We start from the raw sequence: 27,329 nt of genomic DNA, 5'->3' as shown, positions 1-27,329 counted from the left end.
AGTTTTCGGGAGGGACCATTATCATCCTTGCTTTCAAGCTCAACTCTAAACCAAATACCTCCCATGGTTCGTTTAGCCTGACCCATGCCCCAGAATGAGCAAGTGTCCTTGCCAGGCTGTAAGGCTAGAAGCAGGATGGAGTCAGCCATGCTGGACTTTTCTTGCTGTCATAATCTTTGCAAAGGCGGTGTCATTAGCAAGGCCGGGCTCACATGTCCTTTTGCAAAGTAACTGAAAAAAACAGAGAAGACACATTTCACCTCACTGTACATCTGAAATATAATTAGAAGCTGTCATCCCAAAAGGGTTAACACAGGTCTTTTGGAAGTTATAAGAATCTCAAGATGATTCTGGTTTAATCAAAAAGTAACAAATACATTTAAAAATTAAGAGACACAGAAAGAAAAAAGCACTTGCTGGTATTTGTCTGAAAAGTGCAGGAAACTTTTCCCATTTTTGGATCCAAAATGAGTGGCTAGCATATGACGAGCTCCCGGGATGGCCCAGCAGAGGCACTTAAGCCATGTGGCTATCCGAAGCCTCAGCCAGCCCAGGTGCTGACCTGAGCTGTCTGCGGGCCAGATTTTTCTTAGGAGGTGGAGAAAGCAAACAAGCTCATGGTCATTGTCTAAGCATGAATGATACCAGACTGGATTGAGCAAAGCCCTCTTTGGCAGAGACATACAGGAATTTGGAGTCCTGACAGCTGTTAACAGTGGCAGGACTGAGAGGAAGCAAGGTATCTGCTGGGCCCCAGCCTGGGAGCCTGGCTGCCAGCCCAGGGCATGGCCAGGAGCTGGCAAGCGAACATCGCGGCAGGGAGCCGAGCAGGCTGTTCGGGTCAGGGGGCTAGGATAGGGTTAGCATGCAGCAAGTGAGACACTAGACAGACCATGCCATTGCTCTTGGCAGTCATTTAGGGAGGAGATCAGAGTTAGAAGATCTGGAGGCTGCTTCAGACAGCTTCAGGAAGAAGTCAAGCTCCTAAGTGGCTCCTTGAGAGAGGTTAGGTCATCTTAAGTCATGACAAAGGTCCACGTGCAACTCACTTGGCTCTGGCCTCTTTTGAAATCTCTCTAGAGGCTAAAGGGAGCCATCTTTTGTGCAAGCTGTGGCCACAAAAGGGTTGAAAAATCACTCTCAGTGCTTCAAGTTATTTTGCATTGGGCAGAAAGCCTGACTGAGACTCAGTGGAAGATGTACTGTCTTTAGGAGAACTCAGAGACTACCTGAGAGCAGAGAAGCCCGCAGCCTCCTCTTCCTCTGACAGTTGGTCTATCCGGAGACTTCTTTTCCTGGGTGGCAACCTGAGTTTATGGAGGAGTTGAGGTTTATTAAATGGATTAAAAAACCTCATTATTCAGTCTTTAGACTGAAATGTTACAATCATTCTGAGTCCAGCCTTCCCAAACTCTAAATACAGTTTTTTGGTCAGCTGCTCCTCAGACTTTTTGTATTCCAAAACCACAAATGGATCATTGCAGTGCCATCTGAAAGGCAATGTCGTTGAGAGAGCAAAGAGAATATCAGCATTTGTGTGTAAAGGAGAAAAATGGAATTCTAATCATGAAATGCACCTAAATCTATGTATGAATAAAATGATTATTTCTCATATCTCAAAAATTGGTAATAAAAAATGTACAACTCAGACCAGGCACAGTGGCTCATGCTTGTAATCCCTGCACTTTGGGAGGCTGAGACGGGCAGATCACCTGAGGTCAGGAGTTCGAGACCAGTCTGGTCAACATGGTGAAACCCTGTCTTTACTAAAAATACAAAAATAAACCAGGCATGCTGGCAGGCACCTGTAGTTCCAGCTACTCGGGAAACTGAGGCAGAAAAATCACTTGAACCTAGGAGGCAGAGGTCACAGTGAGCCAAGATCGCGCTGCTGCACTCCAGCCTGGGTGATAGAGTGAGACCCCATCTCAAAAAATATATATATACAACTCCAGTTACAGGAATTATAACCTAGAGAATGTGTGCCTGCCCCTGTTCCCTGCAAACCTGCCTCAAGAGCAGCCATGTGAATGCTGACCGAGACATCCTGGTGAACCTCAAGGCCAAGTGTTTCACATGATTCCCTTCAGTTAATCCACACAAGTCTATAACGTGGATAAAATTGCTAATTCTTGTTTTATTTTCACATAAGAGATTAGTTGACTCACCCAAGGTCGTGCACTTAGGAAGAGACAGAGATGGGATTTAGTCCTAAACAGTCTGATTCCAAAGACTCAGTGCTTAATCATTCCTCTTGACAAAGCAAAAATTGCACTGGACGAAGTTGAACAGGCAAGGAAGATCTTCATTCAGGGCTATTGCTTCATTCTGGTAGAGAAACAGAATGCAGTCGAGCTCGACTCCACTTCAGCTAAGGGCAGGAGATTTTTTTCTTTATTTTGATTTTTTGTTTTTTATTTCACTAAAATACAATGGGGAAGTTTTTAAGAGCTGAGATGGGAGGGATCATAGGGTGTCTGTGTTTGCTAATTGGCTCTACCCAACGGAAAAGTAAACTTTCTCAGATCTTCACGAGAAGTGATAATTTTACAACTTGGAGCCAGGCATCCTGTTAAGTTCGGCTCCCACCCTCCTGTGGCTTCTGGGAGATGGGGTACTATCTTCCTTGACAATTACATTTCAAAGAGATGGCTCCTAAATTTTTTTTAAAAAACCATTCCTGAGTTGAAAAACTGGCAAGCAGGCTTTTAAAAAAATTTGCATCTCAAAAGGGCAGAGAAAGAATTAACAATAACAACTTTTCTAAAGTAAGTGCTCTTAAAAAGATCAGGGGTCTAAGGTGGACTGGGGTTCCCATGTAAGGTTTAGTCAAGCTGAAGGCAAAGTTAAGGCCCTCTTGGTCAATCTATAACAGCGTCCCCTGCCTGAGATGATACTGTAGCCCAGGGGGCATGTGGAAACGTGGGGTGACATTGGGTGCTCCCAAAGCTTCCCACAATATGCAGGGAATGCATCCTAAGGAAGATTTGCACACCCCTCATGCAATACTACCCCCCTCCTTGTGGAGGACTCTCCCAGTTATGGAGTCTATGGGAGAGACTGCTGTTGACAGGCAGTGGTGAGGCTGGGCATCAGGCAACCCTGGCTGGTCTGCAGGTTACAAAGTCACCATGGCAAAGATCTAGGCCAGCAGAGAGTCATTGTCAGACACAAAAGGTTTGGCTTAACGAGAATTTCATGCAAAAGCAGTCTTCTCAGGGAATGAGACTTTTTACTTAAGAGTCTCTATGAGACTCTCTATGAGGCGTGGAAATAATCTGTTTCTTTTTCTTTTTTTTATTATACTCTAAGTTCTGGGGTACATGTGCAGAACATGCAGGTTTGTTACACAGTTATATACCTGCCATGATGGTTTGCTGCATCCATCACCTCATCTTCTACATTAGGTATTTCTCCTAATGCTGTGTCTCCCCTACCCCTCTACTCCTCCCCCTACCCCCTGCTATCCCTCCCCTAGCCCCCCACCCCCCGACAGGCCCCACTATGTGATGTTCCCCTCCCTGTGTCCATGTGTTCTCATTGTTCAACACCCACTTATGAGTGAGAACATGTGGTGTTTGATTTTCTGTTCCTGTGTCAGTTTGCTGAGAATGATGGTTTCCAGCTTTATCCATGTCCCTCCAAAGGACCTGAACTCATCCTTTTTTATGGCTGCATAGTATTTCATAGTGCATATGTGCCACATTTTCTTTATCCAGTCTATTATTGATGGGCATTTGAGTTGGTTCCAAGACTGCTATTGTGAACAGTGCTGCAATAAGCATACATGTATGTGTGTCTTTATAAGAGAATAATTTATAATCCTTTGGGTATATACCCAGTAATGGGATTGCTGGGTCAAATGGTATTCTATTTCTAGATCCTTGAGGAATTGCCACACTGCCTTCCACAATGGTTGAACTAATTTACACTCCCACCAACAGTGTTTTCATTCTTTTGATAAAGCTTTTACAAAGGTGGTCAAAGTCAGCATGGATCTCTAAGTCCCGGACACGTTCTTCCGGGCTTTCCAGGCTCTCTCAGCAGCACCTCTCCTGCTCTCCTTGAAATACTTTGTTCCCACAGATTCCACAGCCGTGTGCTCTCCTGCTTATTTTTCCACCAGGCTGGCCATCACTTAGTCTCTCCTGCATTCTCTTCCTCCACTTGACCACTAAGTGTTGCAGTGTCACATCCAGACATTGTCCTGGATGATCTTGTTCAGTCCAGCATCCAGTGGTTTCCGGTACTACTATGTGCCAAAGTCTCACAAATGTAAATCTCCAGGCCTCTCTTCTCTCAGGAACTCCAGATCCACTTATCCAACTTTCTAATTTGTGTTTCAACTTGGAAATTAAATGGGTGTCTTAGAATAAACATGACAGGAAAGCACTCTTGATGCATACTGGAAATTTGTTCCTCCAGCGGCCTTCCCCATTTCAGTAAACGGCATCACCATCCAATCCACCCATCCACCCAAGTTTGAAGTTATCCTTGTTTCCTCCTTTTCTTTCTCCTCTTTCCCTCATCACTTCCTATCCAATGGGAAGCCATGTGACTCAACCTCCAGACTGTGCCTCAAATGCATCCGAGGCAGGAGAATAGGGTCTGGAGGCAGGGAAGTAAGGCTGATTCATGCTGACTTCCTGGAATTAAATCAAATGGAAACACTTCAGCAATGACAGGAATGTGAATGGCTTGGTAGCTTCACTTCATCCTCTCCGTTTACATACACCACACACACCCAGTAACATCCTCTCCACTTACCTAGGGTGCATACTGAGTAAATGATTTTATCACTTGACTTCATCTTCTTCATTTACATAGGGCATTTACCACGTAACCAATGGGAACCCTCTAGAGGGCATTGAAACCCTAGAAAATTATTATTGTTCAGAAATAAATGAAATGTTGGCCAGGTGCGGTGGCTCATGCCTGTAATCCCAGCACTTTGGGAGGCCAAGGTGGGCAGATTACCTGAGATCAGGAGTTTGAGAGCAGCCTGGCCAACATGGAGAAACCCTGTCTCTACTGAAAATACAAAAATTAGCTGGGCATGGTGGCATGCGCCTGTAATCCCAGCTACCCAAAAGGCTGAAGCAGGAGAATCACTGGAACCCTGGAGGTAGAGGCTGCAGTGAGCCGAGATTGTGCCACTGCACTCCAGTCTGGGCAACAAGAGCAAGACTCTGTCTCAAAAAAAAAAATGTTTATGTGTCCTCCCCCTAGAAGGTAAGCTGCATACAGCATAGACCCAGAATAGGGTCCAGTTAACCACTGGGCAATGGTTACCCAATAAGTATTTGCCGAGCAAACATTTGGATGAATAAATAAGTGATTGTTGCTTTTCTGGGTTAATAATCATATTCAAAATTAGATAATCTCATTTCCAAAGCCAGATGGTATTTTTCCTTATAAACCTTCTCCAGAATTCTTTTCTCAAAATTTGATGATATTTGCCATCTTGGGAAATATCTTTTTACTAGGAACCACAGACTGAAATCAAGCATGACAGAAGCAGCAGCAGCAAAAAAAAAAAAAGTCATAGAGAAAGTCAGCATATTAGGAAAGACAGCATTTCAGATCAGTCTAGGGCCTGAGCATAGTTTTCAGTCTTCCTGATATCAAATTGAGGTCTTGCCTGTTTGGCAGTAGCTCTGATGCTGGCTGGAATCCTAATGCAGAGTTTCTGTTCCAACCCTTGTAACTAGTCCTTGGTTCTCTCTGGGATAGAAATAGGAAGTGATGTCACAATTAGAAACCATTGCCATAAGTTAAAAAAATAATTTGCTGGACGAAATCTAGTAAAAAATAATTTACTAACTGAAATCAACGGACAATATGCAAAGCAAAAATGCAAATAAAATATGGAAGCTCATCCAAGAAATGCCTTCTCCTTCACAGCTGTTCACTACAAGGGTCACTTACCGGCACTCTGTTCTTTTTTTTTTTTTTTTTTTTTTTTTTGAGATAGAGTTTCGCTGTTGTTGCCCAGGCTGGAGTGCAATGGTACAATCTCAGCTCGCCTCAACATCTGCCTCCTGGGTTCAAGATTCTCCTGCCTCAGCCTCCCAAGCAGCTGGGATTACAAGCATGCACCACCATGCCTGGCTAATTTTTTTGTATTTTCAATAGAGATGGGGTTTCTCCATGTTGGTCAGGCTGGTCTTGAGCTCCTGACCTTGTGATCCACCTGCCTCAGCTTCCCAAAGTGCTGGGATTACAGGTGTGAGCCACTGCGCGCAGTCAAACCAGCACTCTATTCTATTCTTAACTTGCCAGGCCACCACACTCAAGTCAGCTGCTCTCATCAATAGAACCATCTCCACCTGCTACCCACAATACGGCCAAAGGACGGCCCCTTCCCACCTATAGTGGCCATGTACATTTTCTGCCCTTTGCCCTTTAGGGATCGAAACTAATTGACTTTTGCAATCCCAGCTACCTTTCAGAGAATTACCATATGAAGTGAGTGATGATAGGTACGATTTTTGCTTTTTTAAAAGTGCTTCCAAATAATCAAATCAACAGTGTACCTGTCATGTCTTTTGAGCTCCCAACCAACTCAAAGATCATCTGTTAACCATATTATATGGGTAGGAACTTTAAGATGAACATTTTGAACCTAAGCAAGTAAAGGTTCACCTTCTCATGCGCCATGAGACCAAACGCTTCAGAGACTCTGGTCTTTCCAGCATTCTCATTGCAATTGGAATGGTCTGATGCAGAGAAGACATTTTAATGTAAAGGTACCACTTTTGCTATCAATATAGAAAAATATTTTCAAGAAATACATCAAACAATTTCTCATACAGATTTTTTATCTTTCCAATAAGGTCTGAACTAAACTTCATGATAATAAATGGCCACTGTCCCACAGAAAAAGATTGTAATAAAAAAATTAATATTGGCCTGGTGCGGTGGCCCACACCTGTAATCCCAGCACTTTGGGAGGCCAAAGTGGGCAGATCCTGAAGTCAAAAGATCCAGACCATCCTGACCTACATGGTGAAATCCCATCTCTACTAAAAATACAAAAATTAGCCAGGCATGGTGGTGGGCGCCTCTAGTCCCAGCTACTTGGGAGGCTGAGGCAGGAGAATTGGACCCAGGAGGCAGAAGTTGCAGTGAGCCAAGATCATGCCACCGCTCTCCAGACTGGCAACAAAGCGAGACTCCATCTCAAAAAAAAAAATTAGTGTCAATGACACAAATATTGAAGAAGGGATGGGTCCTCGCAGCCCCGTAGTTCCTCCCATAGTACATTAAGAACGTGAAAAATAAAGAGGCTCATGTTTATTATTCCACATTCAGGTAAACAGGGTTGTTTCCCATCAGATGCTTCCCTCTCGTCTTTTCATCTCAGTTTTGTTTCTGCTTCTCCTTCGTGGTTTCAAGGCCCCCTGATGTGCAAAATATTTCGTGGGTCTCTTCCTTTCATGGTCCTATTGTCACATCCTGACAATATTCCTCTTTCACTTCAATTTCGCTTTATTATGTTTTCTCTTTTCTTCACCATTGCCAGCTTCACCCTCTCGCCATCACGGGCACCCATTGAAATGTATTTTATGGATGGCCTTCTAGTCCCACCCTCTATATATTTGTTCAAAGCATACATACCATTCTTGAAATTCCATGTTGCCTCTTGTGTGCCATGCTTTATATGGATGGCATTGTCCTACAAATCTCCTTCTGTTTCCTACTCTCTTCCCTCCACCTTATGTTGTTAAGATCTATTTGTGTAGTTCTCTGAATACTATGTGCATTGTGCTTCATTATGGGTATTTACCACACGTCATTTATTCTATGCCCTAATGATGAATACCTAGGTTTCCTGCAACTCCCCCACTGTGAATAACCCTTCTGGGAATATATTTATGTACATTCTCGATCACCTGTGTGAGGACGTCTTGTGTGTGTGTGTGTGCACGCGTGTGCATGTGCATGCATGTGTTTATTCTTTTCTTTGGAAACTACTATTATGCAGATGTTGACACTCCTGCCCTCCATCGTTCTTGACTTTTCTTTTATTCTTTTAATCTCTTTATCCATTCCTGTTGTCTTCATGGAAGTTTTCTTGACCCAGTATCCCAACCCACAAAAATGCTCATCAGCTCTATCTGTTCTGTCCCCAGAATTACTGAGTCATAGGATATGCGTGGATCTAATTTCACTAAGCACTGCTTGATCTGTTTCTGAGTGTAAATTTTAAACCTTATTAACTGAATTTCCATCAATAGTTCTATCAATGGTAGCTTTGGATAATTGAAGTCTATTTTGCTAGTTAGATGTGTTCATGATCTTCTTGATTTATTGTTCCTTGTACCAGTATATAATTTCCATCTTTATTCCTTATAATTTTTTTAAACTCCCAGTTTTGTTTCTGTTCTTAAAACTACTCCACAGCTGGGTTCGGTGGCTCACACCTGTAATCCCAGCATTTTGGGAGGCTGAGGCTGGCAAATCTCTCGTGCCCAGGAATTCAAGACCAGCCTGGGCAACATGGTGAAACTCCATCTCTACAAAAAAATTAAAATATTGGCTGGATGTGGTGGCACACACGTGTAATATCAGCTACTTGGGAAGCTGAGGTGGGAGGATCACCTGAGCCCAGGAGGTCTAGGCTGCAGAGAGCCGTGAGTGTGCCATTTTACTCCAGCCTGGGCAACAGAGTAAGACTCAATCTCAAAAAAAAAAAAAAAAAAAGACAGAGTGAGAGAGAAAATGACTACACTAGCCAGGCATGATGATGTGTGCCTATAGTCTCAGCTACTCTGGAGCTGAGGCAGGATGGCTTGAACCCAGGAGTTCAAAGCTGCAGTGAGCCATGATCGCACTACTACACTCAATGGGGACAGAGCGAGACCCTAACTCTAAAAAAATTAAATAGATAAACAAACAAACAAACTGCTATGCTAGGCTGCTTGTTGTTCTTAATATTCCTGTTATAACCTGGTATTTTTTGTACAGGTGTTTGTATCCTTTAGTTTAAATGTTCCTCTTAGATAGAGATTGTTGAACCTTTTATAAATCCATTTGGACCAATTACTCCTATAATTTTGATTTCATAGTGAAAAAAAATGAAATACTTTTCCCATCTATGTTCTCAAGACTTGACTCCTGTACATAGATCAGAAGGATCTCAGGGGCTGTGGGTCCCTGGTTCAGATCCACAGCTATTGATGAAGGTATTTTTTTGGGGTTTTATTGTTGCTGTTTTTCTTACCTACCTGTTTAAGCCCTTCATGAGTTCCTTCTGTTTGAAGTCTAATATTGTTTATTCTGGAAATTCCTGAGTCATTATTTCTTCAATAGCTTCTTGCCTGCATTTATTCTTTTCGCTTCGTATGAAGCTGCTATTATGCAGATGTTCACACTTCTACCCTCCATAGTTCTTGACTTTTCTTTTTTCTTCTTTTAATCTCTTTATCCATTCCTGTTGTCTTCATGGAAGGTTTCTTGACCCGACATCCCAACCCACAAAAATGCTCATGAGCTCTATCTGTTCTGTCACTTAGCCCCTCCAGGGATGTCTTTATTTTGACAATTATAGATTTTTCACTTCAATATCTCCAACTAATTCTTTTTTTTTATTTTGAGATGGAATCTCGCACTGTCACCCAGGCTGGAGTGCAGTGCACAACCTCGGCTCACTACAACCTCTGCCTTCCAGGTTCAAGCGGTTCTCCTGCCCCAGCCTCCCCAGTAGCTAGAATTACAGGTGCCTGCCACCACACCCAGCTAATTTTTGTATTTTTAGTAGAGAGAGGGTTTCACCATGTTGGCCAGGCTGGTCTCGAACTCCTGATCTCAAATGATCTGCCCACCTCAGCCTCCCAAAGTGCTGGGATTACAGGTGTGAGCCACTACGCCTGGCCTCCACCTAATTCTTATTCATATAGTTTGTCATTGCCCCACTTCTCCATACCAGGAAGGTATGATTCTGCTAACTTTGCTGCCGCTTCCGCGTTGGCACCATAACGAAGGTGTCTATCATACAAATGCTGCGGTTTTCTGCTCTCATTGGTTCCGCATCTTCAGCTCTGCTTCTTGCCCTTATTTCATAGTGTTTGCTGTCCTCAAAGGCCCTGTCACTTCTCCTTGTGAGTCCAAGTATATTCCCTTGAGATTTCCAAATGCCTTCCTTATTATTGTCTTCCCACAAGGAGAAGCAAAAGTTCAGGGCCTGCAATGAGCTCCTCCTGGAAAGTCGAGGGGGCAAAGAAAAACTCCTGCCTCAGGACAAACCTCTGACATTGTCATCATTGTCATCCCTCTCAACACTTTCTTGTTTTCACCCCATGTCCCTCACCCACCTCCCCATACACATGCACAACTGCAAAGTACCTCACTCCCACCTAGACAGAGGACAGCCATCTTCCACTGTCATTGATTCTTAAACCAGTGGTGTATCTATACCAACGAAATCTAGTTCCTCACCACCCATTCCTTCACTAGTTAGCATCTTGTTACTGTACTGAAGTATCTGTCTCCGAAATAACCAAATCCAATAGCCTCTTACTGTTGTCTGATTTTCCTTAACCTCTCACTTTTATATTAACAATTGTCACCATGCCATCCTTGAAATCTTGACATCAAAACACTCCATGGTTCTGTTTTCTCAGCCTCTCTGCCAACTCCCCTCTCTTTTCCCTTTTCCTCAGTCCCCAAGCTTCTCTTCTCTTTCCTCCACCCCCTTGCCTTGGAGGGCACATACATCCATGAGGCTTGGTCAGCAGAGCTTTGCTAATCACTCCTGGATCCATCCCAGGTTTGACCTGGGACTAACACCCGCAAAGGCTTGTGTGTGAAGTCTGAGAGTGAAGAGAACAAGGTGCCAGATAGATAATAACACCAGGGATTCTTGACTCTGGATTAAAAAAGACCAGATATGAATGTTTTAAATAAAGACTTTAAAAGAGAGATGGAAATAGGAGAGAGGGAAAGGGAGATACGTTAAGATCAGGAGAAACAGTGTGCTTATTTTGCTTCAAAGATGACAAAACTCACCAGCAGGACACATATTATGAACAATAATGTAATGATATTTGCAAAAGTATATTTAGAAAAGAGTTCTAGGCTGATATATTTGAAGTCTGGGTTTATCAGCACTTATTAATATAACTTGATAATTTGAAGTTTGGATCCATCTAGCAAGTAGTGGTTTAGCACTCTATTCTTTTATATCCCCACTTTCAGAAGCAACTCGGAACTGTAGGTCCCACTGCAAAGCAATGGCTTCTGAAACCAGTGCTGTCAGACTGAGCTTAGGGGAGGGATTAATCATCCACCATTTTAACAGTGGCCAAAGCTCATAACTGCCTTGGTTGCAAAACCGTAGTATCGAGCTTTTGCACTAAGAGATAAATGTGTTGTCAATGGCAGCATCAAAAAAGTGTCTGGTCTTTGTTGGCTTTGAGATTATTTTGTGCGTCCACGTTCCTGGCTCTGTGAGCATTGCATTTCCCCTTTCAGCTTCAACCATCCTCGTAGCTTTAGAGACAAGGGTCTGCCTGGGTGCAGTGGTTCACGCCTGTGGTCCCAACACTTTTGGAGGCCAAGGCAGGAAGAGCCTTTGTGTCCAGGAGTTTAAGACTAGCCTGAGCAACATAGCAAGACCTTGTCTCTACAAAAAATTTTTTTTAATTAATCAGGCATGGTGACATGTGCCTATAATCCCAGAGTCCCAGAAGTCTGAGATAGGAGGATTGCTTGAGCTTGGGAGGTCAAGGCTGCTGCAAACCGTGATTGCACCACTGCACTCAGCCTGGGCCAAAGAGCAAGCCCATGTCTCAAAAAAAAAAGGACAGGGTTCTGGCAGGTGGTGAATGTCTTGCCTCAGGTATTAATCAGTCTATCAGCAGTTTTCATACCTAAGCACAACAATGTCTAGAAGCATATCAGACGTAGGAGAAGGAAGTGCCTCATATGATGTAAGCCCCAAAATCAAAATGGCACCCAGATCACAGTAAGAGTGCAGGCTTAGAAGCCAACCAGCCTGGGTGTGAGTTCTGGCTACTTACTGGCTCTATGACATCAAATAAATTAACTCTTATTCTTGGTTCACTCATCTGTAAAATGCAGATAACAGTAATATCTAGCTCTGAGAGTGAACACATGTAAAGTTCTGGAATAGTGCCGGATACATCTAGTATTTGATAAATATTAGCTTTTGAAATAGGTAATATTTCATCACGTTCATCCTGCCACCATAGCCTCTACAATGAATTCAGACCTGTTCAGTCCACCCCCATTGCATAATACTCCACAGTTAGACACATCAGAGTGCTTTCTACTATAGAAACCCAGTGCGCCTTCAGTCTGTATTTTGAAGCTTTCTTCTAGGTTAATAGTTTGGATTCATGTGTCCTGCATGTCCTTTACTCTGAGGACACAAGAAAATCCATGCAATAATAATGAACTAAAAAAAAATCTATCCTATTGATGGAGTTCTGAATGAGCACTCATGAGCATTATCTGAAAATGCAATTTTCCAAACCCCAGTTCTCTCAGTATGTGAAAGCTTTTTTTCATATTTGCCCTCCAATATCTAACTGACAGAGAAATCACTGATCAATACTTGTCAATCATGCAGCTCTGCACTAAATAATATGGAGCAATTTCCTTTAACTCTCTCTGCCACTGAAGACTCTTGGCCATTCTGCTGTTCTCAGTTCAACCAGATAACTGGGTGTGTATTTTACACACCTCCACCGACACCACAAGTGTTTTGTTTGTTTTGTTTTGTTAAGACAGAGTCTTGTTCTGTTGCCTAGTCTGGAGTGCAGTGGCACAATTTTGTCTCACTGCAGCCTGTGCTTCCTGGGTTCAAGCGATTCTCCCGCCTCAGCCTCCTGGGAAACTGAGATTATAGGTGCATGCCACCACGACTGGCTAATTTTTGTATTTTTAGTAGAGACAGGGTTTCACCATGTTGTCAAGGCTGGTCTCAAACTCCTGACCACAGGTGATCTGCCTGCCTTGGCCTCCTAAAGTGCTGGGATTATAGGAGTGAGCCACTGCACCTAGCCCACCACAGTTTTTTTTTTTTATGGGTTCAAGTTGATGATTCAGACCTAAGAAACAATGGTAGCATATAGAACAGGAGAAACGAGATGCAGAATTGCAACTCAGGTAGACCTAGCCTGCCCAAACACACAGCTGCTTTTTCCCCCTGACCTACCCAAGGCAGATGGGGCTGCCATGCCAGAGAGCCGTGGTCAGGGTGGCTCAACTAGGCACAGAGGAGCCCTCGCTCTTTTTCCCACCAGTCATTCATACCGTTTCAGTGCCAGGCTCCAGACCTCTATGCTAATTCACAGCTCTCCAGTCCAGACACAGCCCTGCATGACAGATAAGATAGCAACAACACCCATCCTAACTCTGTGCTGTCTTTTTTTTTTTTTTTAAGACAAAGTTTCCCTCTGTCACCCAGGCTGGAGTGCAGGGGCTCAATCTTGGCTCATTGCAACCTCCACCTCCTGGGTTCAAGTGATTCGCCTGCCTCAGCCTCCCACGTAGCTGGGACTACAGGCATGTGCCACTGCGTCTGGCTAATTTGTGTGTGTGTGTGTGTGTGTGTGTGTGTGTGTGTGTGTGTGTTTTAGTAGAAACAGGGTTTCATCATGTTGGCCAGGCTGCTCTCAAACTCCTAACCTTCAGTGATCCTCTTGCTTTGACCTCCCAAACTGCTGGGATTACAGGTGTGAGCCACCATGTCTGGCCCTAACTCTGTTCTTTCCATGGAAACAGTGCAGTGAGAGGAGGGAACCCCAAGCTCACTTTCTCAGGGAGGTCTGGATCACCCCAAGCTTGATAACCCTTCCTCGTTGTCTGAGTCTGCTCGAGCTGCCCTAGAAAACACCATAGCCTGGTGGCTTAAACAGTAACATTCTTACAGTTCTAAAAGCTCGATGTATCAGTAGGGTTGCTTTCTTCCGAGGCTTCTCTTCTTGATGTTCAGAACTGCTGTCTTCTCCCCCTGTCATCCTTTGATCTTTTCTCTGTGCAACAGCTTCCCCAAGTGTCTGTTCCTCTCCTTAGAAAGACATCAGTTCTATTGTATTAGGTCTCACCTTTATGGCCTCATTTAATGTTAATTACTTCTTTAAAGGCTCTGTCTTCAAATGCAGTGACATTGGAGGTTAGGGATTCAACAGATGAATTTTGAGGGGACACAGTTCAGTCCACAGCACTCCTGATACCTCTGGTATCAGATTTATATATACATCATCTCAGCCATATTTAATTTTTCCCAACTCTGTGCTTCTATAGAATGTGCTTATACTCAATAATAGCAATAATCATAACAGCTACCAGTAACTAGAATTAGTGCAAAGAGCTGCATTATCATCTGTTATTAACACACTCCTGCCAAGTGCATATTGTTATGCCAATGCCACACGTAAGGAGAGTGAGGCCCAAGGAGGACCTGGGAAGCTCACACACCCTAAACAGCAAAGCCAACACACAGCAGTAGATCTTTGTGACCACAGTTCCCGCTTTCCTCATCCCTTCTTGCTGCCTCCCATACATCAAATGGTGCCTGGCATCATCGTGCGGCTATTTTTGATCACATTGGGATTAACCTGCCACAAGAAGCCTGTGCTCATCATCATTTTAGAAATGGCTTTCCTGGTGCCTTTCGCTCACGAGCTGATCGTGCAACAGCTTTGCTCTTCTGAGCATCCTGCAGCCGCTCTCATCTCACCCTTCCTTCCCTCCCAACGGAGCTCCCCTACTTGCAGGCTGGCGCCCCCTTACCTCTTTTCCTGGAGCCCTACCTCCATGGCCAAGCTCATGATCCCCTTTCTGTCACTCTCAGTGGGACCTATCCTAACCGCCCTACTTAAAGTTGCAGCCTCCCCCACCCCACTCCAACTCTGGATCCCACTTATCCCTGCTTGACTTTTTTCTCCATAGCTGTTACCACCTTCACACACACAGTATATTAGATTTTCTTATTGAATTTGTTGTTAAATTTCTCTTTCCCCCTGCAAGAATATAAGCTCTACAAGGACAGAGACTTTTGTGTGTTTTGCTTCATTACTATAAAGCAGTCAAACAAAACATCTAAAACAGGGCCTGCCTCCTAGTAGGCATGACATAAATATTTTTTGAATGAATAAATTAGATTTTATGTGTGATTTCTTTCTGTGGTGAATTAATGAATTTGGGCAGAAGTACTCGGGGACGCAACTTAGCTCTTTAGAACACTATTAAGTTCTGAGTCTGAGGACAGTGTATTTTTTATAATTCCTCTTGATCATTATGTTTGCCCTTTTTGTTTAATTTAGTAGCTGATTTTGTTTGACCCACTCTTCTGTGCACTTTACGGTTGTATTATTCATTATGGGTAGTTACAGCATTTTCATAATTAATCTTTAATTGCAACACTTGCAAAGCATTTCACATGAAAAAATGATTTAGGAATTAAACCCACATCTCACCTTGGTTAATGATCACAGGTCTGACTAATGTGCATGAAGCCCCTGCATGGCGGGGGGCTCTCTCCAATGACAATGTGTTGATTTTCTAATTAACAAAGGTTAAGTAGCGTTTTTGCTTGAAGACCTATAATTTAAACTTACAACATTTGTCACCAAGAAAGATTTCTACAGAGTGCATAAGTGGAACTCAAATAATTTTCACTGGTTCTAGTGCATCAATGTCTTTTACATAATATATAATGACCATTTTCAGGACTAAAGATTTTCTTCATATCAACTAGATCATGAAAAGTATTTTCTAGCTCACTGCTCCATTTAAATAAATCAGGGACTACCTAAGTAAGAAAAGAGCTTAATTTATTTAGTTTTCCTTTATAGAGAAAGAAACGGTATTTCACTCACATGCTTTATAAATTATGAAGAGGGAGTGCAACACTTTAATGAACACAACAGATACAAATTAGACTACAGTCATGTTACACCCAGTTAAAAGAGGAAGAAAAAAAAAAGTCAGACATTGATGCAAAGAAAGAAAAGGGAAGCAAGGAAGAGATTTAAGAGAATTTGAGCGTATTTACTGAGATTTGGGTAAAAACAGCACAGGCCCACAGGGAAAGCTAGTAAACTGTGGGCCAGAGCCATTCAGAGCTGGAAAGAGTCAGAGACGCCATCGAGTTCAGCCTCCTTTTTTTTGGATGAGAAAACTGATACTGAGAGAGACTGTGTAATTTGATAAAAGCCACGCAACTGAGTAGAAACAGTAGATGGCCCTGAGAGGGAAAGATTCCACAAACACAAGTGCAGGAAGTGAGATGGATCCATGCAGAACCTAGGAAGACCAAAGACCCAAGAACCAAGACAGAAGCGGAGTGGGAAAACTCTGCCCGCTAAATCCTTTCTGAAATGAACCCTGTATACTAAATAATTAAGTATCCATGAATACATCTAAGGATTTGCCTTAGTGATATAATGAACATATGATCTACTCTAGATTTATTTGCTCTGCCAATTGACCCTTTGAAAAATATTTCCATTCTTCATCATATTAACATTTATTTAGAGTTTTTTCAAACTCTCAGTCACTGCTGAAGATCCATGAAATACCAATTGTTTCCAAATTAAAATACATCCCAGATAGATGAAAGGTTAACATGTGGGCAGAATTAAAATCACAAAAGTGTTTGTTAGAAGAAAATATAGTTGAATAATTATATTATTTTGTATTGCAGAAGCTCTTTATAAGCCCATGACCAAAGGCAGAAATCACACAAATAAGACAGGTTGGTGTGACTACAAAAAGATCCAAAACTTTCATAAGGAAAAAGTAACACCGTATAGAAGTCAAAAGACACAAAGTGAAAAGATACAGTTGCAACAGAGTTATTTATAACAAAGAGTTAAAGCCCCTATTGTTATGAATCAATAAGAAATATATCTTCTTCTATTCCCAGCAAAAAGCAAAGATCACAAAGAAATAAAAAATAAGAAAAGTGAAAACATGAAAATAACTCAAGTATTTGAGGCAATGCAAATTTAAACAGTGAGCCCTTTTTGCCCCTGTCAAGCAGACTGACATGAATACAAAAGGACACTGACCAGTATTAGAATTGTGTGGAGACAGTGATCATTTCATACCCTACTGGTGAATTCGAAATTGGTTAATTCTTCTTAGAAGAAAATATATTTCAAATGCCTTTAAAATGTATATGCCTTTCAACCTAGCAATTCGACCTCAAAGTGTGATTAATTCTAAAGAATCAATTTTAAGGAAAAACTGGGCAACAGGTGTGCAAAGGTTTTCATAAAGTTTATATTATTACAGTATCGTATAAAGTGGAAATTTTGTAAAATGTAGAAGTTCTGTGTGGTGCAAGAGCAAAATAAGTGATAGTGCCTTCGCAGAATGGGTGCAGATACTAAGCAAGGTGTTTTAGTTTTACGTTTATTGCTTGGAAAATGTTTCATGGTACATTAAGTGCAAAAAGCAAGTTTCAAAACAATGTGTACATTATGATCCCATTTCTTCCTTTTTTTAAAACACATATGTATATTTATAGAAAAAAATAGAAAAGGCTGTTCCCTAAAAGTAAAAGTAATTAAATTTGAGTAGCATAACAGAATCTGTTTTGTATTGTACTTCTCCATAAACAGTACGTTTATGGTTGCCACAAGGACTATTACAATGGCCATCAGGCAAAAGGAGACAGAGAGATCTCAAAGTGATTTTTATGTTTTAGCACATTTTTATAGGATATAATTGTCTTAACTGACTAGTAATGAAACATTTTTAAGGCCAGACATTTATTTAATAAAATGCCTTTTGGAAAGCCTATATTGCAAGGACAAAAGCCATAATAATAGAAATTAAATTGAAATTCTAACACACGAAGAGTGACTAGTGGGTTGAAATTCTTCTAAATCAGGCTAAGGCCCTAATTCTTTACAGCATAGAGATGTGAAGCCCAGTTGACAAGCAGATGGTAAAATGTTCCTTCAAAGTGGTTGTTTTTAATAACTTCTTTTGCCATCTACTATCTCATATCTTTGATCAAAAAAGGCACTGGACTCCCTTTACTTCTCTATTCAAATGTTTTAGAAGAAATCAAATGATTGCAGGAGAGTCATGATTCAAATCAATGTATCACCCAATGAGAGAATTGCCAGGCTTGTGTTTACAGAGATGGTAGAGCAGCTCATTTGCCATTTCACTGGTGGGGGTTTACAGGCATAAGCAGGTGCTAATTCATCCCTGCCACTAAAAGCCTTTGATCTTCCGGTCCTGTCTGATGAATTTACTAGAGTTTATGATTTTCCTTAAGATAATAGAGTAAGTGGTGAGAATCAAACCCCAGCCTTCTGATCTTACTCAAATTCCAGTAACCCTACTGACTACTCCATTTTTAAAGACGTCCAAATCTACATCTCAGAAACATGTACATCTATGAGGCCCCTGACTCCAAAGTTCTTCTTGGTATTGGGCGGTCTACACAGAACAAGGGTTAAGACACTAAATCCTGTTTGTTGCTTGGGAATAAGATAGATAAGATACAGTTGCCACTCAGGAACTATGAGTCCTTGAGTAAACTTTTTAACTTCTCTAAGCCGTAGTTTCTCCATCTGTATAATGGGAATAATGCAAATAATATCTACTTTGACATGTTGTTGTGAGGACCAGGTGACTAACACATATAGGATGCTAAATAGAGTGCCTAGCATATAGCCCTCAATGAAAGAGTAACTTGGGTTTTATTTTTATTAACAGTATCTTCTTTTCTAAACCCTCATCAGCTATTTATTTCAACAGTTTTACCTACTATTCATTTTAGATTCATTTCCAGAAAAGTTGTTACTCCAAGATACAAACATGTATATAAATTTGAGTTCCTCCTTTTATACCACCTGCTTTAAAAAAAAATTATAGCTAAGAATACTACAGACACAATTAAATCCACTTGTGATAGAATGCTTCAATGAATCTTTCTATGAAATTTCTGGGGACTATTTGAATATTTTCATGCTCATGAATCTCAGTCCAACTCTATAACTTACTCCAAAAACCACAGTGAATGTGCTCGTTGTGCTATGTCTTGTAATCATGACATTTAGACAAAAGCAATGAAAGCTGGCCAGGCACAGTGGCTCATGCCTGTAATTCTAGCACTTTGGGAGGCCGAGGTAGGTGGATCACAATGTCAGGTGTTCAAGACTAGCCTGACGAACATAGTGAAACCCCATCTCTACTAAAAATACAAAAATAGGCGGGGTGTGGTGGTGTGCACCTGTAATCCCAGCTACTCAGGAGGCTGAGGCAGAGGAATTGCTTGAACCCGGGAGGCAGAGGTTGCCGTGAGCCAGGATCACACCACTGCACTCCAGTCTGGGTGACAGAGTGAGACTCCGTCTCAAAAAAAGGAAAAAAAAAAAAAAAAGAAAAGAAGAAAAGCAATGAAATCTGATCTAACCTAGCAATAAATGTGGTATAGCTGATTTCTGTGTAAAATTATCAATTCCAACTTCCAGCTACCCCAGACAATAAGCCTTGGGTAGTCTTGACATGAAATTAAAAGCAAAGCATCTCTTGAGATAAGAACTAAGATCTACAATCACATTTCAAATGGATTTATGCCTTCCAACTAACTGACTTATTAACTATGCTAATACATTCATGTCTCTTCCTTCATATTTTTTCAACAAGTAATGCTATAGAACTCAATATTGTGAGATAACAGGCTGGAGTGCAGTGGTGCAATCTCAGCTCACTGCACCCTCCGCCTCCCGGGTTCAAGCAATTTCCCTGCCTCAGCCTCCCAAGTAGGTGGGTGTGTACCACCAAGCCCGGTTGACTTTTTGTATTTTTAGTAGAGACGAGGTTTCCCCATGTTGTCTAGGATGGTATCAATCTCCTGACCTTGTGATCCACCTGCCTTGGCCTCCCAAAGTGCTATGATAACAGGCATGAGCCACCGTGCCCGGCCTAGAGATTTCTATAAACCCTTTTTCTATAAGGAACCAGATTAGACTTCTAAAACAGCTTATATAATTTTTGTGTATCTCCAAATATTTTATTTCTATAGCAAATGTGTTGCTTCTCAGAAGACACAGCCTCTTTTAATTAGGCATTATAGCCTAAGGAAAGAGAAGCTTCAATTTTCTCTATTTGGATAGGACCAACTTGAAAGTGGCAATACTAGATGCACCATGCAGTCTCATCTCCTACCACAGTTATTCAAAATATGAAGAATAAAACAAGCAATAGCAGGTTATTCCCTCTGAACTCCGTGCCTTCTGTCATTCCCAGGTGGTGCTGGGGGCCAGCAGGGCTTCCTGGGCTGCATCCGCTCCTTGAGGATGAATGGGGTGACACTTGACCTGGAGGAAAGAGCAAAGGTCACATCCGGGTTCATATCCGGGTGCTCGGGCCACTGCACCAGCTATGGAACGAACTGTGAAAATGGCGGCAAATGCCTAGAGAGGTACCACGGCTACTCCTGCGATTGCTCCGGTACTGCATATGACGGGACATTTTGCAACAAAGGTAAGGCAGAACCCCTTTCCAGAGCCATTTTGCACATCTTTTTAAGCCCAAATCATCTATTTAATGTTTTTTTTTATCTGTAAACAAGTGTACCTTATTCTGATCTGTATCTAAGATGATCAGAATTTTTCTCTCAACTTAGGTAGGAAGTTTCCAACCAAAATCATTTACTGATCATTTTTGTTTGATGACAGAAGCTTTCTGTACGGTACAGAATTTCTTCCAGATTCCAGCAAGTTATTCACTGCCTGAAACCCTACAAAGATAGCCTCATTACATCTTAATGGTGAATGACAAAATAGTGGCCTCCAAAAGGGAACTCAGGCCTGACCCTCCCACACTAAGATCTCCAACAGATTGATTGATCTGTCAATTGCTGCAGTGAACCCGCCAGTGCAGCCCAGTGGTCTTGATGCCCCCACCCCCTGCAGTTGCTAAGATACTGGATTCAAGCTCTACTCACCAGAAAGCTCCTCTGGTCAGTCATTGACGTCATTGTTATTACTCTTACTCAGGATGCCTTTGAGTGGCTCTCAGCCTAAGCTAAACTGCAGAAATACTGAAAAACCACATCTAATTGGTCAGCTTAGAACATCTGTTATTACTTGGTTATTTTAGTCTTGAATAATTCCTTTAATCCCCAGTAGATTCTGCAGAGCCAATGAGCAGAGTACAAGAGCCCATGCCTATATGCATGTTATCATTTGAGCTGTACCCTGTGATCCTGCATGACCAAAAGAAAGTTACTCACCTGGTCTGTGGCTTAATTTCCCATATATTAACAAGAGGGATAAAGAGAGGAGGAGCTGGTGCTTTTCCTAAGCTACCATTGAAATGCATGTAAATCACTCTTCTCTTTCTAAATGGATGTATAGCATTTGGATAGCGTTTTCTGTGAACGGTTGGTGCATCTCTTAATAAGGAGCTTTACATAAGTAGCCTATTCAGACTCTGATGAATACATGGAAGGTTGTTTACATTGGCATTATTCACACAAGATGCCACACACAGAAGGAGGAATTGTTTCATACCATTCTCTGTACATCCAGGCTACTGTCTGGCAGGGCTATAATATGAGCATACAAATTAGGTCAGACAGGGTATGAAAAATGAGCATGAGACAACAAGAAAGGTGGAAAGGAACACCATTGCAGAATAATACTGTCGCACATTAACAGTGCTATTACAGTGCATTTTTCTGTTCGGAACAACATGGTTCCATGATTTTCCCGTGGCACACAATGGAATGGGCTTGCAGAACACATTAATTTTGCACTTGTAGAAATGACAGTCTTGCAATTACCATTCATTGTGCTCGATGCTAATTTAATGCAGTCATTTCCTTGCCAAAGTAATGTCTGAATGCAATCAAGTAAGCACTAATGCCTGAGAGATTCCACTACATAAGTACCAATTTAAAGAAAATCACCATCCCTTTATTTTTTGGAGACTTAGGTTAAACACGGTAGCTCATACAAAACCTCTGGAGGTTAATAGGCAATGGTCATGAACAGAAAGACAGGGGTATATCCTCTCCAGTTTAGCCCACACTGGAAATAAAGTTAAATGAAGCCTGAGTGTTGCCTTTGACATTATTTCAACACGTTTACACAAAAGACATCTAAATGTTTCCTTATTATCTGTTTAGTAGAATGAGGTTACAATTGATTCAATTAGTAGCTTTAACCAAAAAATTTAAATAGAAGACTGCAAAACATCTTTGGAAATCATTTATGAGTATCCTTATGAGTCAAGTATCTTCCTGACTTGGCAGAATAACAGTGGTACTGTGCGGAGGAGTCCCGCAGCTGTCCAGGAAAGCTTTGTCTGCATGGAGGCAAGCTCGGCCAGAGACTGGAAGCATCTCCCAGTCTGGTGCTGCCTCTGCTCTAGGCCTCACTCCCCAGGTAGCCTGGTGCCTGCACAGCAGTTCCCGTGACCCCCGCCTCATGCTGGTGCTGCAGCCAAACAGCTCAGCCTCTACGAAGAGTAGCCATGCTCACTGGCTAAAGAATGAGCTCTATGCAAGGCCTTTTCTGGCCTTCCTTTGATAGTATGTGTTTATGTTTGCAGATGTGGAAAACATCCCTAATATTTTGCCAAGTGAATGAAGCAAGGCCCAACCTACCATACACAGCGAGATTGCATATTCATACAAAATAAAACACACACACACAGAGAGGTGAGGAAAACAAACTGTGAGAATACACGCCAAAGTATTAACTGTGGTTATTTTTTGTAGGAGGATAAAAATGCTAGTATTTTTTCTTATTTTATTTTACTTTAAGTTATGGAGTACATGTACAGAACATGCAGGTTCGTTACATAGGTATAAATGTGAAATGGGGTTTGCTGCACCTGTCAACCCATCATCTAGGTTTTATGCCCCGCATGCATTAGGTATTTATCCTAATGCTCTCTTTCCCCTTGCCCTCTACCCGCTGACCGGGCCCAGTGTGTGATGTTCCCCTCCCTGTGTCCACGTGTTCTCATTGTTCAACTCCCACTTATAAGTGAGAACATGCAGTGTTTGGTTTTCTGTTCCTGTGTTAGTTTGCTGAGAATAATGACTTCCAGCTTCATCCATGTCCCTGCAAAGGATATGAACTCATTCTTTTTTATGGCTGCATAGTATTCCATGGTATGTATGTGCCATGTTTTCTTTATCCAGTCTATCATTGATGGGCATTTGGGTTGGTTCCAAATCTTTGCTATTGTAAATAGTGCTGCAATAAATGTATGTGTGCATGTGTTTTGTTTTGTTTGTGCTTAGCTACATTTTCCAATCTTTACCCAATGATGGATTTCCTCAAACATCGTTTTTTTCTTCTTTGGAAAAATAGTAGTAGGAGGCAGAGTTCTTACCCCAGACATTTGAGGGATAACTATCTCTGGTCATAAAATATCTAGCTATTAATTAGAAATTATTGTACCGTCTAGTTGTATTTTCTGGAATGGAGTAGCATGGCCAGATGAAAATTTTATATAATTATATTACCCTTGAAAATCTCAATATATTTAACAATACATTTGTTAAATCTCAATACATTTAGCAGAACACATTTCCCACAAGCAGCCAAAGAGATGACCCTTCAGATGGGCACTGGAGGAAGGGCTGCCTTGTAGGGGTCAGGTTGCATGTAAATAAAAACCTCAAGACATGAGTATCATGCTCAGCTATGTAAGAGGCTCACACGAGGACAGGCTTGAGGCCCAAAATAGCCCAAGGACAGATCAATTAGGTCTCTTCCTTTGTAGTATTAGCCCGTCCAGGAGAAAGGTGGGCAGACAGCCCATACTATTTGAATTCTCTCTGTTTTTCTCTCCTCCCCATCCTCCCCATCCTCCTCCTCTTCTTCTTCCCTTCTCCTCCTCCCTCCCTCTCCCCTCACCATAAGCACACTCTTTATTTCTACATTGATCCCTCTCTCTGTCTCTGTCTCTCATATTCCATACCTACTTTCCCTCTCCCTGTCTTTTGCTGGAGTATACAGTTGAACGTGTAAGTCAAATTACCATGTCCTGCCACTTCACTGAGCTAGGAAGACAGGGCTGGATTTGAGCAGGTTCTTCATGATCATCTCCTCTGCTTTGTAGATGATACACTGACAGTCGTTATTTCCCACTAGCAAAAACCATACAGGCAGGGGACTTCCTCTAACCTCTTACCCAAAACTCCTTCCAGAACCCTTTTTCTTCTCTCCTCTCCCCTCCTCTCCTCTCCTCCCTTCCTTTTTCTTTCTTTCTTCCTTTCTTTCTTTCTATCTTTCTTTCTTCCTGTCTTTCTTTCTTTCTTTTTTTGATTCAGTTTAGCTCTTGTCACCCAGACTGGAGTGCTCACTGCAACCTCTGCCTCCCAGGTTCAAGTGATTCTACTGCCTCGGCCTCCCAAGTAGCTGGGATTACAGGCACCCACCACCACATCCAGCTAATTTTTGTATTTTTAGTAGAGACAAATGGCACCATGTTGGCAGGCTAGTCTCAAACGCCTGACCTCAGGTGATCTGTCCACCCTGGCCTCCCAACGGGCTGGGATTACAGCGTGAGCCACCACACCCAGCCCAGAGGCCCTTTTCAAATGGATCCATAAAAATTTGACCACCAGTTAAGGTGTTAACTCTCCCAGAGCTACTTGCATCTTAAGTAGGAGTGCTGACTGGGGAGCATTTTATGGTTTGGAGCTAGCACAAGGGCGTTCTGGAAACCCTTCAACCAGACCATGCAGGCAGTCTCTCCATCTGTCTGCAGATAGCTGTGCAGCATCCCATCTTCTCAGCACATTCATCAACCAGCAGCAATTTAACTCGGTGGAGGCTGGTCCCTTCCATGCCAGAATTCCTTGACAGTCCATTGGCTGAGGCTGAGGGGAGAATTATCCCAGCCTACGTGGAAGGTTTTAACTGTGGATCTGTCATCCCCAGGATTATTTGGGACCAAATGGATAGTTGCTGGGTCATGCCAAAGATGGTTTTCTAGCATTAAAATTGCTTTTTCTTGGACAGTCAGATCCCACAACACTCAAGCATTTTATAGTGATCAATGTCACATTTATTACTAACCACAAATTTGAAGCATAATTTGAAGTACACTCTCTGTGTCTTCTCTGTGTTTTTAAGCAAGAGGGAAAATAATAGACCTATAGTGGGGGCAGCAATTTCTGTGTTTCCCTTTCATGGTTGAAGTATAGCCTCTCTCAAGGAGATTAAATAGTGTCCCCCAAATTCACGTCCACCTGGAACTTCAGAATATGACCTTGTTTGGAAGTAAGGTCTTTGCAGATGCGATTATGTTAAGGTGGGTCATACTAGGTTAGGGTGGCCCCTAAATCCAATGAGTGTGTCCTCGTAAGAAGAGGGAAGAAGAGGAAAGGGCACAGAGATGCACACAGACACACAGAAAGAAAACCGTGTGAAGTCGGAAGCAGAGACTGGAGTTACACTGTCCCAAGCCAAGGAACTCCTGAGGCTGCCAGAGGCTAGAAGAGCCAAGGAAAGATTCTTCCCTAGAGTTCTGGAAGAAGCGTAGCCCTGAGAACACCTTGCTTTCAGACTTCTGGCTTCCTAAGAAAATAATACAAGTGCTAATAAAAATCTGCCATCTTCTCCATTCTTGCTCTGAACAAGGATAGCAGCTGGTATTTATTGAGAACTTGGACTGCTAAGCAGTGTGCTAAGCTTTCTAATTGTTAGCATCATTAATCCTCACCACAACCTGGTGAAATAGTTGCTATTACTATTGCCCCCACTGTACTGAGAAGGAAATGGTTGTAGTAGCCTGCCCCAAGGTTCATATACCAGTAAGTGGCAAGACTCCCTTTCCTTCCGTTCTATAGCAACTAAAATCATAGCCTCTAGTCTTAAAGCTTTTTGGTTATTGCAGTTGAGTAAAAAAAAAAAAAGAATATTACTGGATGCAGAATTTATCATAAGAAAAAACAGAATACAAGAATTGAACAGAGACTCTTTTTTTTTTTTGGCCACATTTAGGTGTAAGGTTTATTCATTCATTGACTCATTTATTGAACAAACATTCACTGAACACCTAATGTGCCAAGAGGTCTTGAATGTATAGTTGAATCTGACTGCACTGAAATTTCCCAAGTATTTTAATGGTTTATAGATACAAAATCAGGAAAGTCTAGAATATATGATAGGAATACATGTGAATTGGATATCACCCAGGCTGCTGAAAACAGTTCTTCATTATGATCCTTTCAGTGAGCCAAGTAAAGCAAGAACTTCTCAAGAGACACAAAGATATCTCCAAATTCACTCATCTGTACTTTTTTTAACCATAAAAGTGTACATGTTCATGTGCCAACCCAGAACTGCAGTTGAAAAATACACTTTTTTAATCACTTTGAAACCATTTTCAGAGTTTAAAGAGTCCTGTTTCCTTCTCAAACATTCATTCGTTTATTGCTTAAAGGCCAAAACTTGAAGAACAAAAGTCACAGGACTGCCGCGTGGCCACGAGTTGAATAATCATTCAGTCATTGCAGTGTTACCATCAGTTACAGTCACACAAATACATGCCACCCTCCCTGTGGTCCAGCTAAGTCTCCTATTCTCCCGATGAATATTGTGAAATTAGGTAAGATTTTATAATCCGTATTATTAAAGTGGTAGAAGAAATTGTTTAGAGCCAATTCAAGCCCCAACCTAGAAAATGATGGTGGAATTAGATGTCACTTTGAATCCATCTTTCTCACTTGCTCCTTGTGTAACCTTAGGAAAATTATTTGTCGCCGAGCCTTATCTTCAGGAATATATAGTACCTACCTCTTAAGGACACCTTGAAAATCACACGGAATAATGTGAATGAATTTCCATATGAAGGACCTGGCACACAGCCATCCAAAAGCAAATATCCCTTTTCATTCTTAGCACCTCTTTGCTTTTTGGTTTTGTTTTTGTTTTTATTTAATTCATGTTGTCCTTCAGTCCTTCCCTAATAGCTTTAAATGTCAAATGCCTAACTGGTATTTTTTTGGTGGTCCTTGAGTACTGGATTGTCATTTCGGTCCTTCAGGAGCAATGTGATAAAATGTGATCTCTACTTAACTGTGGTCACAGTAAAAGTATTCTGAAGCCCTGAAAGACTAAGAAGTATGCAGATTCTAGAAGATGCAACTGGAAACAACGCCCACTGTATTCCACTGGCCATGTCAAGTAGCTCAAGTCTTGGTGCAATGTATCCAGTCCTTTTAAGAGCCAAGTTGGGTCACCTTAGTAACTCCTGCATCCCCTCCTGCCTCAGGGCCCATCAGGAGACAAGAAAGCACTGATAGCCAGGCACGCTGGCTCACACCTGAATCCCAGCATTCTGATAAGCCAAGGTGGGAG

The 27,329-nt window shown here is 41.9% G+C and overlaps 1 protein-coding gene across 1 annotated transcript in view; it reads left to right on the top strand.

Annotated features, from left to right (window-relative positions):
- CNTNAP2 (contactin associated protein 2) overlaps positions 1-27,329 on the top strand; it is a 1,621,124-nt gene that overhangs the window by 1,333,906 nt on the left and 259,889 nt on the right. The window contains exon 17 of the mRNA XM_064372470.1: positions 20,248-20,484. Coding sequence (XP_064228540.1) covers positions 20,248-20,484 — 237 coding nt within the window. The remainder of the gene's footprint in view (positions 1-20,247; positions 20,485-27,329) is intronic.

The sequence above is a fragment of the Aotus nancymaae genome, unplaced genomic scaffold, assembly GCF_030222135.1.
Source record: "Aotus nancymaae isolate 86718 unplaced genomic scaffold, 86718_ANA_hifiasm-v0.15.2.pri h1tg000002l, whole genome shotgun sequence".
In the NCBI taxonomy this organism is placed as follows: Eukaryota; Metazoa; Chordata; class Mammalia; order Primates; family Aotidae; genus Aotus; species Aotus nancymaae.
This window is presented reverse-complemented; position numbering and strand designations above follow the sequence as displayed.